General features: G+C 38.6%; 1 protein-coding gene across 2 annotated transcripts in view; it reads right to left on the bottom strand.

Moving 5' to 3' along the window:
- The window catches only part of LOC124148417 (E3 ubiquitin-protein ligase RNF31-like), a 265,524-nt gene that overhangs the window by 205,802 nt on the left and 35,293 nt on the right, over positions 1-24,429 (bottom strand). For both annotated transcript variants that reach the window (XM_048398840.1, XM_046519497.2), the window contains one exon: positions 19,634-19,721. In XM_048398840.1, the coding sequence (XP_048254797.1) occupies positions 19,634-19,721 (88 nt within the window). The remainder of the gene's footprint in view (positions 1-19,633; positions 19,722-24,429) is intronic.

The following is a 24,429-nucleotide window of genomic DNA, read 5'->3' as shown; positions in this document are numbered from 1 at the left end:
CGATGATTGGTCGCGTGTGTAACCACAGCACATGTTGCCATTTTGTGTTTACACGGTACGACACCAAATTGGTGCCTGTAAAATAAAACAATATAACATATAAGAGACAATGGTGAGTAATTTAATCGCCAATTAACTATGTTGTAACTATCTAGGCTTATGTTTGCTTCACATTCAGCGTGTTTATTCCACAATCATTTATACACACCGTCTCCAACAGTTGTTAATACAACTGTAAAAACAGCGGGAATTGATTTCAGCTTCACCGGTTATCACATATTAGGTCACATGTGCAATATGCAAATGCTTAACGGTACTTCCGGCTCTCAACTCACGGATGTTGATTGTTTTACCATGTCAGCTGGTTTGACAATCTGCATCGAGTCGAGTGTCATTTCAACTTTATTTGCAGAAATTATTAAACTTTATTCAAGGAAAAGAGATACAAATCATGTTTATGTATGTAAATAGTTATTGGAACAGTTATTTAGGATGAAATGCAAAGTTTTATTGTCAAATGCTGGGCTGGCTATCGGCCGCTGGTTGACATCACCAGTGGAAAAAAATGTGAGATCTTCGACTCCGTGTATAAGACGACCCCCCTTCTTAACCCCCTCATTTTAGGTACGAAAAACTCGCCTTATACACAGCGATATACGGTACAACAATTCCTTTAGAAGAATGTCCGAAAACATTTATAGCTAAATTATTTTGCTCTTCTGCCTTATCAATTTGTGAGATTAGTGTAGGTTCATCTATACCATCAAGGTTGAGTTCTATCCACATCCCAACCCGAACCTCTATTAGTCCATCATTCTAAAGTTTCTTGTATCCGCTGAATTGATGCATCAGATTCGGTTATAACTTCTTGGTTGCTCCGGAAAAAAGGTTTGGTATATTCAGAGTCATTTTTACTCAATGACATTTTAACAGTCAGCTGGTATTTTATACTAATTAATTCATCTAACTCCTCGTTAATTTTGCTCGATACGACGGGTTTAACATCATTAACATCCATGTTGGAATTAATATCCATCTTCCAACCTCTTAGATATTTACCAACGCAAGCTGTGGGTACAAATCTTAACTCAACCAGTTGATTATTATCAACAACAGCAGGTTTATTATCATCTAGTAAATCAATCAATTCAGCTTTTCTCATTCGAGAATAACCTCTCAGCCCACTTTTTTTCGCTTGAGCTTTGAGTTCTCTAACAGTCTGGGGTTTGTTGTATTCCAAACCGACTAAATCAATCAATTCAGCTTTTCTCATTCGAGAATAACCATGTAGACCACGCTGTTTTGCCAAAGTCTTCAACTCTCTGACAAAAACCATTGTGAAATATAACTACATGTGAACAAATCTCTAATTAGTTTAAATTCTACCCAATCTATTTATCTCATCGAGGTAAGCCTTTTTCCTCTCATAAATAATTTGAAACGGTTTTTTGTCAGCACTGTAAACAGTAACCTTCCTTTGACCCCAATCCCACATACAGAACACGTATAATTAACATGCCCTTTTCTAATTGCAATGACATGTTTCCCACAATATATACCGACGCAACACCTGTTGCATTGAATTGGTTTTCCCATGAGTGTAAATTTACATCTTGATGTGCCCCTCGCTATTGTGATAAATATTACACTTCTAGTATCATTTGTCTAAATGCGTGCCATAGCTTATGCATAATAATGTAGCTAAATATGGACACACCAGTCAATCCCAACATTATAAACGCTATCTTGCGGTCTGTCTGAGCCTCTGACGGTGTATAAAACTGAGAGAGTGTTGGCCTTGTTATTGGGTCAAGTGTCTTTCCGTAAACAAGGAAGTATTCCTGCAAGGCAGATTCAACATCCTTAAACATTTGAATTGAATGTCCTTGTTTTCTAAACTCATCATTGATAAAATTTAATCTCTCCATTCTGCGCCTGGCCCATTGTGACTGGGCTGTTTCGAGTTGTTCTAATGTTACGCTCCTCTTCAATTTCTTAAGCATTTGATTCCCTCAGAGTAGAAAATAAATAATTACTCCCTGAAAAAGCTAGAGCATTAACAATAGCTCCACCAACCATCATCTCAATTCATGCCATACTATATGTTTATAAAATATTCAAATGTTTAATTACTTCATTATGTCTCCTGGGATATGCCCTTGTTTGATTAGCATATCTTTTGTAGCCATTGCTAGGCCTACATCTAGAATTGTGTAACCTAAAATCAATACAGCAGTCAACCCCAACATGATAAATTTTATCTCGCGGTCTTTTTGTTCCTCTGACGGTGTATAAAACTGACTCATTGTTGGTTTTGGCATAGGGTCAAGTTTTTTTCCATAAACGAGGAAGTATTCGTGCATGGCAGTTTCGACATCCTTAAATGTTTGAATTGAATGTCCCTGTCTATGCAGTTCTTCATGAATAAAATCTAATCTCTCTATTCTCTGTCGGGTCCATTGTGACTGGGCTGTTTCGAGTTGTTCTTATGCTTTATTATGTCTTTTCTGCTCAGAACCTCTCATACTAGAAAATAAAAAAATTTCCCCGAAAAAGCTAGAGCATTAACAACAGCTCCACCAATCATCATCACAATTGAAGCCATGTTCATATGAATATAAAATATTCAAATGTTCAATAATATAAAATATTCAAATGTTTAATTACTTCATTATGTCTTCCCGGATAAGCCCTTGTTTGATGAGCATATCTTTTGTTGCCATAGCCAATCCAATATCAAGAATGGCCATACCGATATCATAACCATTAAAATCTAGCTTGGGTGGTGTGGCTTTAGTAATCATTTTAGCTATGCGGGCATAGCCAATGGCCAAGCCGCTGACCACCGCTGAATGATAAGTTGCATTTACCAACATTTTACCGTCTGTAACTGGAGTAGTCATTGCCTTATAACATTACATGAGGGCTTAACTCTAATTGAACCTCATCTAATTTTTGAACTTGTGGTGTTTTCTCTTATAAAACCATACCGCTGCTATAGTAACAACCCCTAGTATATAGGGAGCCCAAGTTTTAATTGGACTATGCTCAGTATTGTGTGTTAGTTTTTTCCTAGCAGCTACTTTTCGAGGATTCTTAGTCACTCTGACTTGTGGTGCAATCTCTTGTGGTGATTGTGCAATCGCTTGTGTTTCATCGTTCACATGCGGTATTTCCGTCTCCATTATTAGTAAGCCGGGACGTATGTTTAAATTGACAATACCTAGCCGTTGTTAAAGCGGTGGTAAGTGGCGCTAAGAACATTCCCTATCTATGATAAAACTCACACCTTACTGCCCTGATAGCATGTTCGATGAATGGATCTCTCTTGAGAGATTCGCATACATACATGCGATTTTCTGCCAGGATAGGAAGAAACATACTAGCTACAACTGTGTATAGTTGTAACATAGCCGAACCTATTGTTTTAGTCATGGTATCTCCCAGTCTAGACTCGTAACCCGCGTAGTTTTTTAAAATTCTTCATTGGTCATGTTATCAATTTTTTCAGTGGTATAATTTTCCCCAAAATTTTGGGAACATTTTCCACCAGCTACCAAAGCCACAAGTCTATCTCTATGTTTATCTAAAGATTTATTTACCATAGGTTCTGACTCATCTTGGAGCAGTTGTTCGATAAGTTCATCGCATTCCATAATGTAAAATCTACGGATATATTCAAGTCTAACATAACAAGCATGAAATACTCATATCCCCCGCCAATATGACATGTCCGGTTGTGTGCAATGCATTAGCTCCTGTGAACATATGTTCACTGGACCTTTTAGTAATGGCCTAATTGCAGGACTAAAAAAGTTATTACTGGTCTTGTTTTGCCATCTGCAGTTTATGATAGAATACGTAACTGTATTTGTAATGAGTAAGGATGAGACATATGGTCGAACAACTTCTTTATTACAATTAGGAGCGACATTTCGGTGTAGGTTCTAACACCGTTATCAAGCAAGTGAAGTACAGAATATGGTTTAAAAGAATATATACAGGATAGGATGCAATGCAGTCAGTGTTTATACAGTTGAGTAGGTTTAAGATGCATTTACAGTTGTATTTGTAATGAGATGTGTTATAACTTAAACAATAATCAGAGAAGTAAGGGAGTTCTTGCTTTACTTAGAGATCATTGAGAGCAGGGGTCACCATGAGGTGTACTGAGAGGTACAGGACCAATCATCTGATGATCTGAGTAGTAGACTGGAGTCTGGAATGCTACAGCACTGGCATGATCAGTAAACAACAAGTCCAGTGTAGCTCCTAGACAGTGAGTTGACGAGTGAATGAGTTGAGTCATTTTCCGCACATGAAAGAAATCTTCAAGTTTGAGTTTTTCACTCAGATCACAGTTGAAATCCCCAGTAACTAGGACATGTTCACATTCATGCTGCTTGGAGAGATCGTGAAGTTTCTGCATGAAATGAGAAAGTGAATGCGACAACCGTGTCCATGACACTTTTGGAGGAACATACACACAAGCAATGCAAAACTTGCCAACAAGAAAGGAAATGTTTTCAATACTGTGAGATGACATTTCATTACACAGCTGGACACTGTTCTTGAAACTTGTTGAAACATACACAGCAATACCATGTGTAGTGTCTCCTGGATAGACTTTATATCCTGGCAGGTCTCTTTTACTGTAATCATTGATGTGTGTTTCTGTGAAACACAAAACATCAAGCACACCAACAAACTTGTCCTTCTTCACATCTTCGAAATGAGCACTGAGGGATCGAACATTCAAGTGAGTTACCTTGAGTCCATCACCATGAATGTTCTCTACAGGGTGTGTCCAGGTGAACAGTTTTTCATTCCTCAATCTAGTCATCTCATCCAATGCTTTTTTGTTTACTACAATTTTGTGTTCATCAAAACCTACAAGCTTTAGGCCTTTCCTTGATTTGACCCTACTGAGCATCGTATACACTTGACGAGGCTGGGCTTTAAATTTACTTCCTTGTGCAATTGTCATGTTCCCAATCATCTGCTCATAGGTGCTACCTTGTGACTTGTGGATTGTGAGGCCCCATGCTCAAGTTCCTGGATACTGTTTTCTTTCAACCATGACAGATTTAGCATTGTCTGACACAGAGAACAAGGCTGTTACAGCAGTAATTGGTACTGCATGTTTCAAATTGACAGGACTTCGCTTTCTTGCATCAAGGCGCTGAGAGGAAATAGGATGGTTCGGGTGTACCCGTTCATGTTACCAGTACCCACTGTGAGGAAGTAGGCTGGTTCGGGTGCCACTTGTAAATTGTGTTTTCACAATAATTCACAATATGCCTTGTCAAAGTCCCTTTGTCAAGTGGTATACATCTCAATTAGGTTATTATGGTAACGGTTCTCAGACAACCCTGTGTAGATGTTTTGTAGAATATGTAAACGGTTACTGAGTTATGCTCTTGCTAAGGAAACATTTGTAAAAACTCCCAAACTATTAAAAGGCATGTTTTTCAAGATCTGCTCCAGAAATGAGGACTACCGTCATTTTCAGCCTAAGTCAAAGTCGTTGCCATGGAAACTCGAAAAACATTTTTTTTTTAAATCCCAAACTATCAAAAGGCACCAGTTTTCCACTAGAACTATTTATGTGCCACTTTTGGTGAAGGAATATTGTACGGTTTTCAAGATCTGCTCCGTAAACGAGGTTTACCACCAATTTCAGTCTATGTCAAAGTCGTTGTCTCGGAAACTCGAAAAACATTTTTTTTTAAAAATCCCAAACTATCAAAAGGCACCAGTTCACCACTAGACCTATCTATGTGCCAAGTTTGGTGAAGAAATATTGTACGGTTTTCAAGATCTGCTCCGAAAACGAGGATTACCACCATTTTCAGTCTAAGTCAAAGTCGTTGCCATGGAAAAATAACTCGAAAAATAATGTTTTCAAAAATCCTAAACTATCAAAAGGCACCAGTTCACCACAAGACCTAATATGTGCCAAGTTTGGTTAAGATATCTCTCACGGTTTTTGTGTTCTGCTCTGGAAACGAAATGTGACTGCAGACGGACGGAAGGACGGACGAAAGGACGGCACCCATTCCTATATCTCCCTTCCACTTCGTGGCGGGGGATAATAGAATATTGCATTTCCAATACCATCAGAAATAATAAACTGTTGCGAAAGAATAAGTATTTCAAACCACATTATTACATAATCACCGCTAATGTTCAATTCATTGCATTTTTTGTTTTTTGTTGCTATTTTTGCTATATTTTTGCTATAATTTGCTATTTTTGCTATATTTTTGCTCAGCAGTTGATATATCTTGCTTAGCGGTTGCTATATTTTGCTCAGTAGTTGCTATAATTTTGCTTAGCAATTGCATAAGCAGCTTGTTGTTTAGTTTATTAATACAAGTTTACAGTGCTTCGTTTCTGCTAACAAGTTTTCTGACTTTATCTCGCTCGAGCTTGGTAGAAATAACATCATTTTCGCGTTGACATTCCTCAAATGCAATGAAACAGGGTTACCCATTTGGTCTTCTGTCTGAGATCTTTCAGAACAGAATTGTATTTTTGAGTAAGTACCCAAACGCTATGCTCCATATGTCGTCCGGAGAATGCTAAATATGAAAGCATATCTTTCTTTTTGGTAAGTCCTTTACTCGCACTGCAGTCGTCTATTATGAAAAGGGTTGATTCTCCTTTGTATTTTTCATGACATACTCATAAACAGTCTTGTAAACGATCGCCCGGATCAACTTTGTACACCCCGGGATCATTCATTACCCAATCTCTCGATAGGTATGTTTTATTAACATTTATAGTCGGACACAGAATCATAATACAGTGATCCCTCGCTATTGGGCTCTTCGATAAAGCGCTACCTCGGTTACTACGCGTGGTATCGCATGGCTCCCAAAATTTATGTACACTTTTAATACTGAGAGTTTTACACAGCCGTGATTGTTTTGTTGTTTGTTGTTCATTTGCACATAAAGCTTCTCATTGCATAATCAACCATTTATCGCTGAATGGAGTTCTAATTATCTGTTTGAAAACATCCACGGCAAGTCCCGGAAATACGATTGTTCTACTAGTTAACTTTTCACACTATACATCCTTTGATCTTAGAAGCGCATGCATGCAATAAAAGAGAACCACAAGCGAAGTTTATTTTCTTATTTAGTGGGCAATCCAATTTGAGGCGACACTGTCAACTCACATGTAGTTGCTGTCACAACACAACAGTCATTCCTTTTGATTCGGATCAAGTAACCGTATCAAACCAATTAATCTGGCTTGAATGTGTATCTATATTTGCATGAAAGTGTATGAATGCGCGTAGTGCTGGTCAAAACTCTTGTTTTCCGTATTTTAAGCAACATGACCAATCAATGCCACTGAATCACTCTGTACTTGTGTAATGAATTGTGATTGGCTCTTCACTCATAGCGTCTGTTACTACCATTAGCGATCGATATTTTCATGTAAGTAGACTACATTCACATTGAATGTGACAGTTAAGGCTTGTAAATAATAACAAACAGTGAAAACATAATGGACATATATTTTTACACTATGAATGGTAAACAACTTGTATCATTGCAATGTGCGAGACAAGGCGAAGATCGTGAGATTGGCCGAGCGCGCTCCCCTGCCTCCGCCTCGGTTAAATGGCTCATCGTCTATAACGCCCACCAATTATTTGGACCCCATTGGTAGCATTGTAGTGAGGGATCACTGTATGACTGAAAACATTCCAATAATGACTTTGTAAAATATCTAGAATAAAAGCTGTTTTTTCTCAACCCGTTTGCCCGCAGATGATAGCGCAGTGCGGTTCTTTAGGTAAAAGATTATTAATAGATCGCTTGCACGAATCTTCAATTCTGTATATTAAGTTGAGCGTCCATAATCACGTACAAATATATGTTTAAATCACCAGCCATTCCAAAGAGCTTCGTTATCTGTATAGTAACACCCTCGCTGGCATTTTCTATTCTCCGCCCACTACCGTGTAGTTGGTCATCATCTGTAGTTCGCATGTCGAGCCATAGCGCATACTTCGTGGTAAGGAATTCAGCCAGCGATACATCTCCGAGAGACAGATCATTCACGACCGCATTAACTTCATGGCTTTGTTTTATAGAAGTTTTATAGAGTTTTTTAATCTCATCCGACTGTTGATATGCTGGCATGCCTTGACTATATAGTTGATTAGGCACGCCCTCGATAGTCAATTCTACTTTTGTAATCTTGGGATTGTAGAACTTCTCGGTATCTCTTTGAAATGCTTCAGAAGGATCCTCAAACAACATTAAAATATCCTTCAATGGTCTAGCGGGGACGTTTAGATTGATATTCCCTGCTCTTTGTTCCTGGTGATCTTTCAGTGTCGAAGCACGTGATCGTACAAAATGGCTAAACTTCCGGTATACTGGTTACGAACTTGTCTGGCTAATTCAGGATCTGTTATCATATCATACTCCAGTGAGATATTATCAATAGAATAGCTAGCATCTTCAATGGCTTTGATTACTAAAAGTGAGTTCGTATTGTAACCTATCGCCTAGGGATGCTTGATAACAGGGCATGTGACTATCTAGTAATTCAAAGTCGAGCAGAATATAGAATCGGTTACCTAATGCATCAGCAACAGCCTTATCTTCTACGATGGTATTATTGCCACTATCAGCACCCACACGTAGTCTCATTGTGTTTTGATTACAAATACCTTTGTACTGTAAGTTTTCCCGTTCTTTAGCCGTTCTCCAGATATCCATGTAACAGAAGTATACATCGCTATCGTCAATACTCAAAACCTCATTACTGTTAATTTTAATCGTGATTTTTTTTCACAATCGCACGCCCTATGTTCTGAACAAGCTCTCTGTTAGCATCGGCAGAAGTCAAATTAATTGTAAATGATAGTCGTGCAGTTCCTGGGGCGGTCGGGTAGCCTAGTGGTTAAAGCGTTAGCTCGTCACGCCAAAGACCAGGGTTCGATTCCCGACATGGGTACAATGTGTGAAGCCCATTTCTGGTGTCCCCCGCCGTGAGTTTCACGTGCAAAAATAATCGCGAGATTGAGGACTTTCTCCTACTTAAAACAAAGTTTGATCAAGTTGATGCCTCAAACTAATCTTCAAGTGATATTCAGGTGCCAAACTAAGGGAGGTGTGTTTCAGTTGTACATGGTCATGACAAACCAAGTAGCTAAAACACACCAATAAACGTGCAAAACTATGGGAGTGTGGTGCACATGCAACATGATATTTTTCAATTTTCGATGAACGACGTTCGACTCGGCAGGGTTGTCAGCATGAGTGCGAATGATTCCGACAACGATGTATTTGTCACACAAAATAGTTTCATAAACACTTTTGAGGTGGACATTAATTCAGATTTTGAAACTTTACTACATTTGGATTCAAACGAACTTCCAAACTTTTATGTTGGTAAATGTGAGTTGATTGATCTCGAAGGGTTTTCCTCAAGTTCTGACACTGATCTGTACAAAGCAAGCCAAGCAATTGAATCTAACCTTGTTAATATGCTACCTTGTAACACTCGCTTGCCATTAACTTCATCAGAAATACCTCAATCACGTGATGCTTCTGAACAAAGCGTAGATTCAAGTTCAGCAAGGTTTGCCAAGCCAACATCTGATATTGACATTAAGAAGTTGTGTGATTCAGCATACTCATCGAATACTGAAATCAAGAGTATGTGGGGAGTTCGCTTGTTTCAAGGGTGGGTGAAGGAACAGCGTAAATAAAACATTGATGTATTTTATGATTAAGGTCAGAAATCAGAAGGGCGAGGAATATCGCGGAAATACTCTTTATGAAATTGTCTCATCCCTACAATATTATATGAGTAGAAACGGCACTCAACTGAATTTTTTCGAATCTCCGATGTTTCAAGGCATAAGGTCCGTGCGAGATGCGAAAATGAAATATTTGGCAAGACAGGGAATCGGGATAGAGAAAAGGCAGGCTGAAGTGATTAGTGTGGACCAGGAAGACATGTTGTGGGAGAAGGGGATGCTGGGGGAGGGTACCCCCAATAGCTATTAAATACAATGGTGTATTTAATTGGCCTCAATTGTGCTCTGAGGGCTGGTGATGAGCACAGATATCTTAGAACGGGTCCGAATTCACAGTTCGAAATAACAGTAGGTGCTGATGGGTTGAAATGTCTAAAATATATGGAAGATGTGTCCAAAACAAACAGAGATGGCTTAAAACATCGACATTGTGAACGAAAATGCATCAAAGTGGGCTAGAACTTGGAACGTCCAGAGAGGTGCCTTGTTCGGCTTTATGAAAAGTACATGTCACTCAGGTAAGTTATCAATGAATTTGACAGTAAAATTAAATGGTTATGATATCAGTGAAGTAATTTTTAAGAGTTGATTTAACTGTTTTGGAATTTTCAACTCAAGTGTTCATAAAACGTCAACTATTATTATGACTTCATAACAATTTAGTGACGCAATTTCCGGGGTAGAATAGGTCCTCGGTATACCCTGGCTGTCCTAAAAGGCTACATAATAGGAGTGGGGTAAGTGGTCATGTAATGTGTTCTGGTTGTTGGCGAGCCTTCGTAGATCGTTGCTCATGCCGTCAGCCAATGGCTGTCTGGTCCAGAAATGCTCTATATTTTTTCCCCATTTACATTCATTAATAGGCCGCCGCGATATAACTGAAATATTGCTGAAAGTGGCATGACCAACCAATTATATTTGATCCCAATGGTGTACACTTGACTTAACAAAGTTGAAGCAATACATATTTCAGCATCGATGGTAAACGTAAACAATATTTAACTATGATGTCAAACTATATTGGGACGTCATTAAGTTTAATGACGTTAACAAAATGAAGTTCACAACCCTGTGCGCGGGGCATTGTCATTACTGACTTTAACTCAATCGTGTTAAGACATTGAAAATACATGTGTGTATATTAATTTGTTTTTTTTATGTTATTTTCAGACCTAAAGACGGAAAATGCACTGCATTTTACTTGAAGCCCTTGAAATTTGTGAGAGATAATACATGGTATGCTGACAATCCGATTGGATTACATCCTTTAAGAGGCACTATCGGAAGACTGTATAAAGTGGCAGGTTTTAGTGGTTTTTATTCCAACCACTCCTTGAGGGCCACCACTGCAACACGTCTGTATGACTGGCCTAGACGAACAGCTTTAATTGCTGAGAGGACAGGGCACAAGTCTGTGGCAATACGAAGCTACAAGGTATGGTTTGTTGATACATTTGCGCTGGTTTGTATTATATGCTTGTCCGCAAAATACTACTAGTATTATTAATACGCCCTCAAGTTATCGAACGGAAAGCTCAGTTGTGTGGTGGTCACTTTGAAAAAGAACAAATTTTCGTATATGTGTGATATCTAAAACATGACAATGAAAAATCTAGTATTTAGTTTAAGTATAAGGGATGGTGGTTACTGAAAGGAAAATGTTTTGGATGGGGCCAAATATGAATGAATATCGTTCATTACACGGATTAAACAAACCAGACAATTTCCATAACCGAAATGCATTAATTTATTTAATCGTAGAGGACATCTGCGGAGAAAATGAAGTAAACCTGCATCCCCAACTGTGTCGACAGTAATCAGATCTAAGTCAACGGCATCAACTTTGACCAGTACCAAAGAGACTGATGATGACACAGCTTCGAGGAATGAACGTGATCTTAAATTGGTTCTTAGGGATGGCGTTGTTTTGTCTCTAACATTCTGAGAATAAACGTTGGGTCAACAGTGATATAATCTTGTTATATTTGCTGAAGTTAGTGAAGATTATAGGACACATTTCCTGTATCTTCTCCCGAGAATGTATCACAAAATAATTTTGCAAAAATCATGCTGTACTATGAGAGGGTGACCGCTTCTTTTTAACTATAGGAGGGGAACCTTTCAAGGAAAACTATGGGACGATTTAGTACCCATAGTCAAACTATTGGAGTGTTAGCAAAATGATTGCATTTACCCAACTGTCATTAAAGTTCATGTACCGGTAACTTTGTTTTAATTATAGTTAGAGCTTTAACCCCTGATGGATCCCGAAGTCTACGTTGTGGGTTTAACTTGCGTCCATATTGCGAAGACATTGTTTATATTGAAATTATGTAACCTTATGTTTAATATAAAAAATGGATGATTTTTATCAAGATAACATAACAATCAAAGAGGGTACTGATGAAACCAGCTTTATGAATCTTAACGAGGAACTTTTGAAACCAGCCGTTAATGATTATCACGATGCCTTAAAAGAAACTCCTATTGGTCGTGACTATTCAAAGTTTACGATAGATAGTAAAGGAATATTGCGACTGCATGGCTCTCTGGATATTGATCTTATGAATTCTCGTACTCGTAAGCCCTAGCCTTGTCTACGATAGCCAGTAAACATGGCATCAACATTGTTCGGAATGAATTAGGTTTTGTAGACTACTCACAAGAAAAACTTTCTGCGAAGACTACTAAGGTTCTTAAGACTGCGCGGACTGAACTCGGTGCCATAGATAAAGATAATTTGGGAGAAAGCTCGAAGCCTGCCTTAGATGGACTCTGAGAAATCTTGGATACCTACTACGATAATTCCACGTTACAGGTACCACCATCCTCGGGGCTCAGTATTAGGGAATTACTTGGCCTTGACAAGGCAATGTAAACAATACGGGGAGAACTCATCAATAATATAGCCAAGCTATCTGAACTCGACAAGCATATAGCTTATGAGAAAACAAAACTTGAACAGGCGGGCGATGAATTCAGTACACGCTGCATTGCGGAAAGATTGCGTATTCAGTCGAATTCGAGAAACTATGGATCAAGTCTTCAACGATGATACCACACTGGCCAATAAAATTAAAACATTGTTCAGAGAACAGGGAAAACCATTGCCAGTATATTAACTGCATTGGGATTCATTATATTGACTTTGACTCTCGCATTAACCGGTGGAGGTGGACCACCCACGTCAAATGATGTAAAAGAGTGGATAAAAAAGTATTTAAAAGCATTTGGAGAAGCACTGGGAAAGCTCGCTGGGAAAGCTGCATCTGCACTTCCCGGTATAATAGGGAGTATTGATTCCTGGCTCTTGAATTTATTAGCTAAGACCGCCACTTGGCTTAGTCAAAACTTGTGGGCACTGATCGTAGCAATTGCCGGGCTGTTGTACTTATTAGTTAAAGACTATTTAACCAAATCATGAGTAAACCAGCCGCGACTCCACCTACTATAAGCGCTGTTTTTTCATCGATATGTTGTTGATTTCTGGCTTCAATATTTGGTGGCACTTGTGGTTGTGCGTCAGTAGACGGCTGTTTCGGTGACTGTGGTTTTACTATTCCTGTTTCGCCTGTGTTTGTTTGCGTTATTAATTCGGTGTTGATATCTGAATTTATACCTGGTTTTTGTTTTTGTTTATTATTATAGCCGATCACTTGACCGATCTTAAGTTCCATATTACTCGGAGACATGTATAGTCCTGCCCCATAAAACGTAGTCTACTTTGGATTGAGCGTACTGTAATACATCATGATAACGTTTTATAGAAGATGGTATGTCAACTGGTGAATTAATAGCATCCTCTACATTTGCAACAAACCGTTTTTGTGCATCGAGCGCCGTCCCAGAACCAATTATTCCCGTTTGTGTTTGCGATTGTGCACCAAGAATTGCCCATACATAAGTTCTTATTGATTCATTAACTCTTACAACTCCTGGGTTAGTATAATTATTTTCTGTTTTATCAAAAAGAAATTCATTCCAAGCATTTCCAGGTGGTTGCTCAACCTTTTGGACGGTGAAAGCAACACCACCCTTAAAGTTCATACGATCGTCTCTCCACTCGTTACTTGAGACAGCAAAGCTCGGAAGAAGCCGACCTCTTTTCAGTAAATCATTGCTGACTTCTTTAACAGAGTGTGCCACCAGCGTACGGAATACCTAGACCATGGTTAACTCCACTCGATGCCAATCTTTACTTGTAGAAATACCAAATTCCTGACAAATACACTCATATGCCCACCTATTGTACAGATTATTTGATGCATTCCATGCTAGATCCTGCAGTAATGGGGCACTTATTTCTTTAAGTGCATGCTAACAAGGAAGGTAAGGATGTCATCTGTGGGATGACTCCACGCCCTGCTACACCTGCAATCAACCGAAAGCTGCACAGCATTACACACTATGCATAAACTTGTTTGTCCAGCCAAAACATACCGGTGACTCCATAATTCCAGCCTAGTTCAGCATGGGTGGAAACTGGACTTTTATAGTCAGTTAACTCCCTGCGTCGGGAAGATGTCATAAGTATTCTAGTGATCAACCACTACATACATGAAACGTAATGAAATCATCTACAGAAACAGGCATTTGAATAAAAATAGTATACATACTTTATCTTGACCTTTACACAAATCACTTACCATCTCGGACCCACCAAGTTTCATTGAACTATAGTAAACCTTTCTCGAGTTAGGAAGAACCCAAGATTTTTTCTGGCTATGACCTTGAAGATAACCTAGACCCTTAACCTTTAGCCTGCTGAATTATTTTCACGCTTCTTACCCCTGCCTGCTGGATTAATTTTAGCATAAGGCGCTCTAAAGAGGGTGGGTGATTTCAAACAGTCAGTGCCTCATTAAACAAGCGCCAATTGAAGAAATATTAATTTAAACTTAATTTTCGAGGTCATCATGTCGGTTGCAGAAATACGAACATTCAGGTTAATCTGACGTGTCATGTTCTAAAATTTGCAGGAAACAATTAATGACTTATAAATATTCACTAATCCTTATTTCAAGCGTTTGGGTTGAATATTTACGATATACAAAAATAAACAACCTGTGTCATGATGCTAGCAGATGTCCTAAAATCAAACATGGCGCACTTCGCCCGACCTCTGAATAACTTATTGCTATTTCAATATCAACAAAGTTTACATTGCCTTTGAAAATATGCCTTGGCAAAAGGTGATGATCTTCCCATTCGAAGGATGTTTTATTTGTCATTTTCCAATTAATATGACGAGAGAAAAACGAAAATAAAGATCGTGAATTCTGACAGCAATATTTCAGTGAGTGCAAAGGTCACCGGATGTGATGTCACAGACAGGAGTTGTCTCCTGATAATTTTTAGTACCAAAACAATTACAGTAAATTCTGAAATATTTCGCCTATCACATACAGCAAAAACATAAGTCAATACATAGTATCAGTAATCGCCACTAATATGAAATAAAAATGTGACTTTGACGATATAATTGACGTATTATTTGATCTGTTTGACTTTGCATGCTCCCGTGACCCGGAAACAATACACGATAAATCAACATGCCACATGCAAGTTTCTCGGTATTTTTTATTTGAACTTTTGTTGATATTTAAGAATCACCATTCAGTGTTACGGTGAATATAAATGGGCATGATTCAAATTTCTGCGATGTACATGCTGATAAGTTTCACTATTATAAGTGTATCCCATGCAATACGTCTATGGATATCGTCGATCAGCAAGATCACCCTCTACAACAGGTGCGCGAAAATGGGCTTGACAAAACATGTTCAAAATAACATTCCTGCATTGTTGAATATGATAGGATATATATAAGCAATAAAATGCTACATACATATTTTCGGTGTTAGTTCCACATTACATTTGGGACAGTTTTCCTTTCATAAATTCTAGCATGATTTTTAGAACAATTTCACGAAGCACACCTAAATTTATTCCAAAAATATGAAGAACGCCATGATTGCGTATTGATTATAGATTTGTAAGTGTTTAATTATTCACAGCTGTTTACAGGTTTTAAAATTTTATGTTATATTTTTATATTTAGTAATTATTTTTTCCCCACAATTATTGTGTGTATGGACACTAAATACTGGTCAATGCATCAGCACAGTGTTACTGATCAAACTTCAATTATTATCTTTAGTTTAAAGATATTTTATTCTACAATTATTATCTTTCACAGTGAACATCAATTATGTGAATAAGTAACTATTTGATGTCATTTAATTTTAGTATTCTATGAATAATGAATAAATTGATCAGATCCTTAACATATACATACTAAACTCATATGGACATTCATCTTGTGCATTAAGTGGTTTGTTTCCAAATAAAACCAATTCTAAAATATATTTGTAATAGGAATATGATACATTACTTACTTGTAACAGTACATGACATTTTTGTTTGATTAATCACAAGAACCATGGTGGCACATAAGCTGGTGAGTTAGCCATATTTTTCTAAGAAAATGCTATCTCAGTCTTCTGGTTGGAGTGAAAAGAAATGTGCCTGTATACATGTTTACCCTTACCAGATGTATTTGTTTCTGGTCAGCCACGCCCCATAACTTTAGTTCACTTATGTGGTCTATTTTGCATATACAGTTACTATTGCAAACCTGTTGTTCCTTTGTATGCAATCACAGTATCACAACTTCCTCAGCTGGTGTCTGTAAAAGTTCCCCTGTTATCATGAAACAAGAATTACAAGAGTTTGCCACTAACGTGGCTATATCCCCCGCCCCTGTTGCAGAATTTATGACATAATTAAATCTAAACAAACCCTAACCTTTTTTAACCGAGGTGGAACTTGTCATGGAAATTGTAAAAAAAAGAAGAGTTTGGAACCTAAGTCCATCTTGCTGCCATGGAAATGTAAAAAAAAAAAATTCTAAAATTTCTAAATAGCAAAAGGCACCAGTTTAGCATGTACCTGACAAACCTGCAAAGTTTCATGAAAAAATATTGAACGGTTTATAAGTTATGCTCCGGAAACGAACTCTACCCTCACAGAACCTAAGTCCATCTTGTTGCCATGGAAACGTAAAGAATAAAAATTTACTAAAATTTCTCAATAGCAAAAGGCACCAGTTCAGCGTGTACCTGACAAACCTACAAAGTTTCATGAAAAGATATTGAACGGTTTATAAGTTATGCTCCGAAAACGAACCCTACCCTCACAGAACCTAAGTCCATCTTGTTGCACAGGAAACGGAAAAATAAAAATTTCTAAAATTTCTAAATAGCAAAAGGCACCAGTTCAGCATGTATCTGACAAACCTGCAAAGTTTCATGAAAAAATATTGAACGGTTTATGAGTTATGCTCCGGAAACAAACTCTACCCTCACAGAACCTAAGTCCATCTTGTTGCCATGGAAACGTAAAAAATAAAAATTTCTAAAATTTCTAAATAGCAAAAGGCACCAGTTCAGCATGTACCTGACAAACCTACAAAGTTTCATGAAAAAATATTGAACGGTTTATGAGTTATGCTCCGGAAACGAACTCTACCCTCACAGAACCTAAGCCCATCTTGTTGCCATGGAAACGTAGTAATAAAAATTTCAAAAATTTCTAAATAGCAAAAGACACCAGTTCAGCATGTACTTGACAGACCTGCAAAGTTTGATGGAAAAATATTGAACGGTTTCTGAGTTATGCTCCAGAAACTAAATGTGACGGACGGACAGAGCCCGTTTCTATATCCCCCCCCCAACTTTGTTGGGCGGGGAATAATAAAGGAAAGTCATATTTACAATTCAAAACATATCTGTCTTTCCTTGAATACTCTTTGTCTATGTGCCAGAAATTGTTAGTGTCATAAAAAAAAAAATTTAAAAAGATTTTCATAAGGACTTTCCTAAGATAGACCTTAGTGAAACCATGTGACAAGTTAGGTAGAATTATAACTTTAAAAGCCCTCATTTCTGAGGTCTGAGGTGTCAATATTTTTCACATTTTTATATATTTTTAGGACAAAATGTGTGTCGTGTAGATCTGCCTGTTATGTTACGTAAAACAAATTCTTGTCTTAAAATGAGAAAAGGAATCATTCAGACAAAAAACATTTTTTATCCCATTGATTCCCGAAAACCAGTTGAAATGTACAGTAGATCTAGTGACTTTTGTACCCAAAATTTCTCGTGATTTCGTACCCAAATGGGTATGTGATTTTGTAGATCTACCTAGAATTATTTCAAAGATAAACATTAATTTTGGTGTCTTAAACTTAACATACTATCAAAACAATACATTCTAACTTAGGTTTAACCAACTTAACTGGCCTCTTCTTCAGTGACAAGAAACTAAACAATCAATTTCAAGGATCACAGTCATAATCATATATTATGAACTTGATGAAATATTTTATTGTGTGTAAATATAATTATAGATCTACTGTCTTATTTTCTTAGGGACAAATTCAAAAAGTATTTTGGGTACAATTTAATTTGTTTTGGGTACAAAATCACATATATAGGAGCCTATATATATTTGCACAACCTCCATACAGTCGTCGTGTACCAAAATTTTAATCGGTTCAGAGGACGGGAGGTTCTCAGAAAGTTTCAACAACATTTTTAATATTCTAAATTGTTCTTTTTGTAATGTTAGACCAATAACAATATTATGTTGTTATCATTATGGCATATCAATACGTTATATTGCTCTCCATTGCGTTCGTTTTCAGAAAATAATTTTAAATTAAAGTCACCGAGCGTGAAATCCATTACGGTTTCGGATTTAGACTGACACATTTGATGGCGACAATCACGAAGAAATATGAAACAAATATGAGTGAAGATCAATAAATAGATAATAGTTGACGAAAAATAGTAAATTATGTATTTTCTTTTTAATTTGAATCTATTTCGGAATTTCTTTATGATAGCTTACCAACTTTTGCATATTTTGCTTCCATGTGTCACATGCGGTACGTGCTTCCGCTTACAGAAATGATAGCTAAAATTGCAAGTATTTTGATTATTTCTCGTAAACAGCACTATTTTGCTATTGAATGGTTTACCTAGAATGTATATCAGTTCAGGTCTTGCCTATCATCCAATATTTGTCATTTTTTGCAGTGTTTGTTGACTTTGTTCAACTCAACAAATCGCAAGTAAGGCAACGCCCAAACGTGTCACTGACGTTTGTCGGCTTATCAATGTGTCCGAAAGTTTAAAAAACGAAATCATTTACAAATGCTTTAAAAATGATTTTTTTACAAAGATTTATACATGTGTGTCAATAATTCTAGAAAATTAAGTTAGATGTAACAAAATGATTGTAATAGTCTAATGGGATAACTATGCATGTGGAGTTGTTTGTTTACCGCCTTTGACATGATCGTACAAGTTCCATCCAATCGATGATGTTACGATTCAGATTGTTTTTGTTTACAATTAGTTACACCGAAAGTTGCTAATTTTTAGAAATTAAGGATCATAATATTTTCCTTTCGTCAGAAAACAAAAAATTATGATCGAAAAGGAAAAATGATGAAATTATAAAGAAAATATCGGAGTGCATGCCGCTCAACGTGAAGTGCCAAAAGTCAACAATGGCCGTTTCTGGTAGTTGTGTGCCGAGAAGTTTGGCCGAAACCTTTTTAACTCGGGATCCTTACATGAAACTGAATATTTAGTGACCTCAACATGATTAGCTTCTTCATCAATGCTGCCTTAATTTACCCCCATAACTTAACCAAACAAATGGGCTGTTTATGAGCTGCATATTGTATTATAAAGATTTCAAGTATACTTCACTTTGAAACATGAATGAATGTATGAACAGTACTGTAATATGTAACAAACACTTGCTTACTGTTTTCCCTCCTGTTGTTGGTCCAGGTGGCGAGTGCTGGCCCAAGGCACTGATGCTTACTCCAACACGCAGCATCTCCACATCAGAGCTACACAGAAAGAAAACACAACACTGAACTTGATAAATGTCATAAACATACCTTCATCTTGACTAGTAAAAGCCTCTGCAGTTCTCCAGGCTAGTATCTTAAGTTATAACTTGAAGCCTGTTGGCAAGTGTTTGAGAACAGAAGCAGCCCTTTCACTGCCAAGAGAAATCACTACATTCCACCTGGAATTTCCAGTCCTATTGCCTTGGGTTAGGACAAATACATTCTGCTACAGAATTCATATGTATAAGTCAATTCTTTTATCCTACCAATTAAAAAATGTGGTAAGTCATAAAACTCATGTGCAGATGATGATTTGATGGAGCCTGGCTGAATCAACTGTCCATGATAACTCTACATTATATATTTGATTGCTTTAATCAAGTGAAATGTTTAAATCTCTACAATGTTTCTCAATTTGAAAGACTGAAAGTACTCTTGTATAACATTGTTGCAGTACACAAGTTATATTTACTTAACACAAAGTTTTAACTCTAAAGCATCAGGCCATCCATATTTTTTATCTGTTTCTCATCTCCAACTTCAACCAGCAAGAGGGTGGGTGGGCGAAAATAAACAAAAAAAGCCAAAAATAAAATAGTTGTTTATAACATATTTAATGACATCTTAAAGTTCAGAACACTTGTTACCAGTCTTTTCATTAACATAGATTGAGTTGCTTTGCTTTGGAAACAAATTCTTAATAAACATAGCTGAAGAAAAATCAAGCTGACCTGGGGAGATGAGTGTGCAATGGTAGGAGAGTTGTTGTTATCACATTGGGGCACACATTTCCACAGCGATAAGAAAACTTGTTTATTTTACTTATTTCAATGAAAATACAGGGCGGGCGGGAGATGGAAAACACAGAAAAAAATATGGATAGCCTTATGTACCTCGTGAGGAGAATAACTGATCTAATACAATACTTTTTTAAATGTCCAGACAGAAAAATTTAAATGTCTGGTAAGCAATATTTTTAACCGGACATTTGAGATTCCCAATCGAACATGTCCGGCGCATATGACCGTTTCCAGACCCCTGGCGTGCAGTCATCCAAAAGATGACATCCTTACCTTGTCAGCTTGCCTTCTGTTGACGGGGGAGTATGTAGCAGGGCGTGGAGTCATCCCACAAATGACATCCTTACCATGTCAGCTTGCTGACGGGGTTAACCTCTTTGGTCATGTGGATACGGCGTCCGGCCTCTGATCACAAGGTCTGTGATTCAAATCCCATCACAGGACTCGGAAATTTTATGGCGCCCAACGTGGGGCGCCATTATGAAGCCGGGACGTGCAACCTGTTGACGGAGGATTATGTAGCAGGGCGTGGAGTCATACCAAAGATGACATCCTTACCTTGTCAGCTTGCTGACGGGGTTAACCTCTTTGGTCATGTGGACAAGGCGTCCGACCTCGGATCAGAAGGCCTGTGATTCAAATTCCATCACAGGACTCGGAAATTTTATGGCGCCCAACGTGGGGCGCCATTATGTAGCCGGGACGTGCCACCTGTTGACGGAGGATTATGTAGCAGGGCGTGGAGTCATCCCAAAGATGACATCCTTACCTTGTCAGCTGGGCCTTTCATGTGTGAGATAGAATAAGAATATAAATATACAACTTATACAAAAAATTCCAATTTTTAAAGATTCTCACACTTTGCATGTTATCCCACAGTTGGATGGTGGGCCGCAGATACCCTAGCCTGTATGCACTATAACTGTGAGATATTCACAAGGAAGCTGGATCTTGACAGTGTAATTTTGAATTTGTTTAAAAAAAATTAAACTGTCTAGCGTCTTAAAGACATGAACTTGTCAGCGGGAAAAACACACGTTCAACCAGTGTTAACAATCCCGATATGTCACTCAAACGAAACACCATGATTGGGCATACATTCCGAAAGTTTTTTCCCCATATGTCATCATTCTTATAGAGCGACAGCGTAGCTGTAAACACATAAGCAAAACACCTTACAACTTAAAATCGATCCTGGATAGGCATCGATTCTTCAAACAAAACACAACACTATCTCCAATGGACCATAGAGACTCTTTTAATGCTTCATCAAGCATGAAGCGAGCCAAGGTGAGAAGAGGAACGATTAACCGTAATTCCATAGCAAGGACCTTTGAACCAAAACCCTACTTTACAAATACCCAAAGCAAAGGTGAGCGGAATAAAGGATCGGGACACGGTTCCTACGTTTATGAACGGCCGCACCTAATGGTGACTTCATAGATGAAGTCTAAAAAGTCTCTACAGACGAGCTAATCCACCCTCTAAAAGGGACTTGATCTGGGAAAACCTGAACAATAAAAATACACATAACACCAAAGTAAATGTTCAGTGATTTATTCTGTATATACAATCGTAACCAGCAAGGATCTCGATGCATAACAGCTTTATCGGCATGAACTGGGGCGAGACAGTTTTTGTGCCAACACCAAAGGACCGAACTTGTGGAACCCTTGGACGTCTGTGACTGAGATGTCGCGAAAGGTAGTGAGACGCAAAAACTGTATCAGACTTCCAAAAGCACCCTTCCATGATAGCTGAAAGGGTGCAGTTACTGTGGAGGGCCATGGTAGAAGCAACCGCTAGTGTCTCATAAGGGTTGGACGTAGTAGGTGGAGGCAGCCCGGTGAAGGAATATGCTTGAATGATAATGAAACAGAGCCAAAAGGATAGTTGTACAAGGATTTCCGATGTAGAACCAGATGACAACAGGATGAAACGTTGTGTGGGGGCAAGACATATCTAGATATAGTCAAAATGCTCGAACTGAGCACAGGAAGAGGTAAATAGTCGGTCAGGCTGGCCAGAAAGTTGACTCTTTACCACGACATCCCAACAAAGGCCCATGAATGCCCTACCCCTTCTAGATCTCTCAAACTGAACCCTGGTGACATCCAAAGCATGAATTTCACCAGCACAGGCTGCAGTGGGGAGCCTGGACATGGATGTTGAGGTAGTCAATTAGTTGAAAGAACTGTAGAGCGAGGGAGAGGAGGGACATCGACTTTGTGGATCCCATTCTGTTATTGTACCTCACGACCGCAGTGTTGACGGAATGGATCATGAGGGCAGAGGAGCGTATGAGCTCTGACCAGTGTGAGACCGCTAGAATTGCTGCCTTGAATTCAAGATATGCAGATCTCAAAAGTGATCTCTTCAACCTACATTTGAAGCATCGATGAACAGATGGAGGGATGGGACGAATGGCCTCAAAGCGTCCCCTCCGCAAACATTTGATGCGACCAGCCACCATTTAAGACAAGGATGGAGATAGAGTTATCGATCCAGAAAAAGGGCATGAGAAAACATTGATGTGACCACAGGAGTTGTTGCCATTTGCAGAGTCGGAGCGGTTGTTTGAGTGCCAACAGAAAGTATCGTTGAATCTTTACCCCCCAGACGTTCGGGATGAACATCATACCCTGCCGAGTGTCGAATAGGACTCCTATGAATTGGAGATATTGTGTAGGAATGACTTCAGACTTGTTTACGTTGATAAGCTTGCCAAGTTGCATTAGAAGACGACATGTGAAGTTGAGTTGTTGACAGAGGATATCGGCATCTACGTGAATTTGAATGAGATATGAATCAAACACGATCATGCTAAGATGTAGGAACTTCATGACGGGCTGGGTGAGGCAGGTAAAAAGCCACAGGGCCTAATAAATTCCAAATGAGAGCACCTTCCATTGGTAGTGGTGGACTTGAAAAACAAACAGGAGGAAGTGACGGTGATCCCGATGGATGGGAACGTGCAGATAAGCGGCTTGGAGGTCGAGACTTTTCATAAAATCGTCGGATGAATGAGCATGCAAAGGAACGAGATCGATGTCATGCGAAAATGTGGCAAGACTTCTAAGTACGTTGTGTTGAATACCTTTATGTTGAAGATGAGCCAGAGTTTAAGACTGTCCTTTTTGGGGACAAGGAAATGGGTGAATAAAACCCCGGAGTTGCGTGAAGCAGGCCAAGACATTTAATTGCGTTTTTTACTAGTAACGTACCTAGAGTGTTGATCAACGTTGGTTGTTGCCTGTCCGGATACATTCTCTGTAGGGGCTGGAACGTCACAGGAGGTGGCGAGGTCAGTGGTTGTCAATATCCTTGCTGTAGTAACTGTGTCATGAAGGGGTCTGCAAAGGATGCTCCAGTTGCTTGCAAATAGCCTTAGTCTTTCGCCTACGGGTTTGTCTGTACCGGGAATGGCTGGAGTTCCCAGTCATGCTGTAGTGAAAAGGAGTCAGTTCCCTGCTGAACCTCCCCCTCAGGAAGTGGAGATGGATTGTCCTTCGAAGGGTCTTGAACCTCCTTGTCCTCTTCCGCGTCCGTGAAAGGGATTAGGTCTAGAGGAGAGAAGTTCTCAAAAATCACGTTGGGCAGGAACGAACTGTTTCTTCTCCTGATCTTCCAACTGTCTCTTTTGGAGACGCAAAAAGTCCACAGTGACCTGGAGTATAGAGTCTCTGTACATCTTGAGCAACCTGCGGGATCACATCTGCAAATGGTGCATGAAGACCAAGGTTGTTGATAGAGCTTTGCTTTAACTGATTGTCCCTGTAGTACCCCACGGTGACGAAGAACTGTCATTGAGCCAGAATTGTGAGAGAGGAGGTCAAGGATGTGTGTGAGCTTATCCCGTATAAGGAGTATCCCTCCTCGTTTAAAGGAAATAATCCTAGTGCGTA

This window comes from Haliotis rufescens, unplaced genomic scaffold, assembly GCF_023055435.1.
Source record: "Haliotis rufescens isolate VD_foot unplaced genomic scaffold, xgHalRufe1.0.p SCAF_19, whole genome shotgun sequence".
Lineage (NCBI taxonomy): Eukaryota > Metazoa > Mollusca > Gastropoda > Lepetellida > Haliotidae > Haliotis > Haliotis rufescens.
Note: the sequence above shows the minus strand (reverse complement) of the source record. Positions and strands in the feature narration are given on the sequence as shown.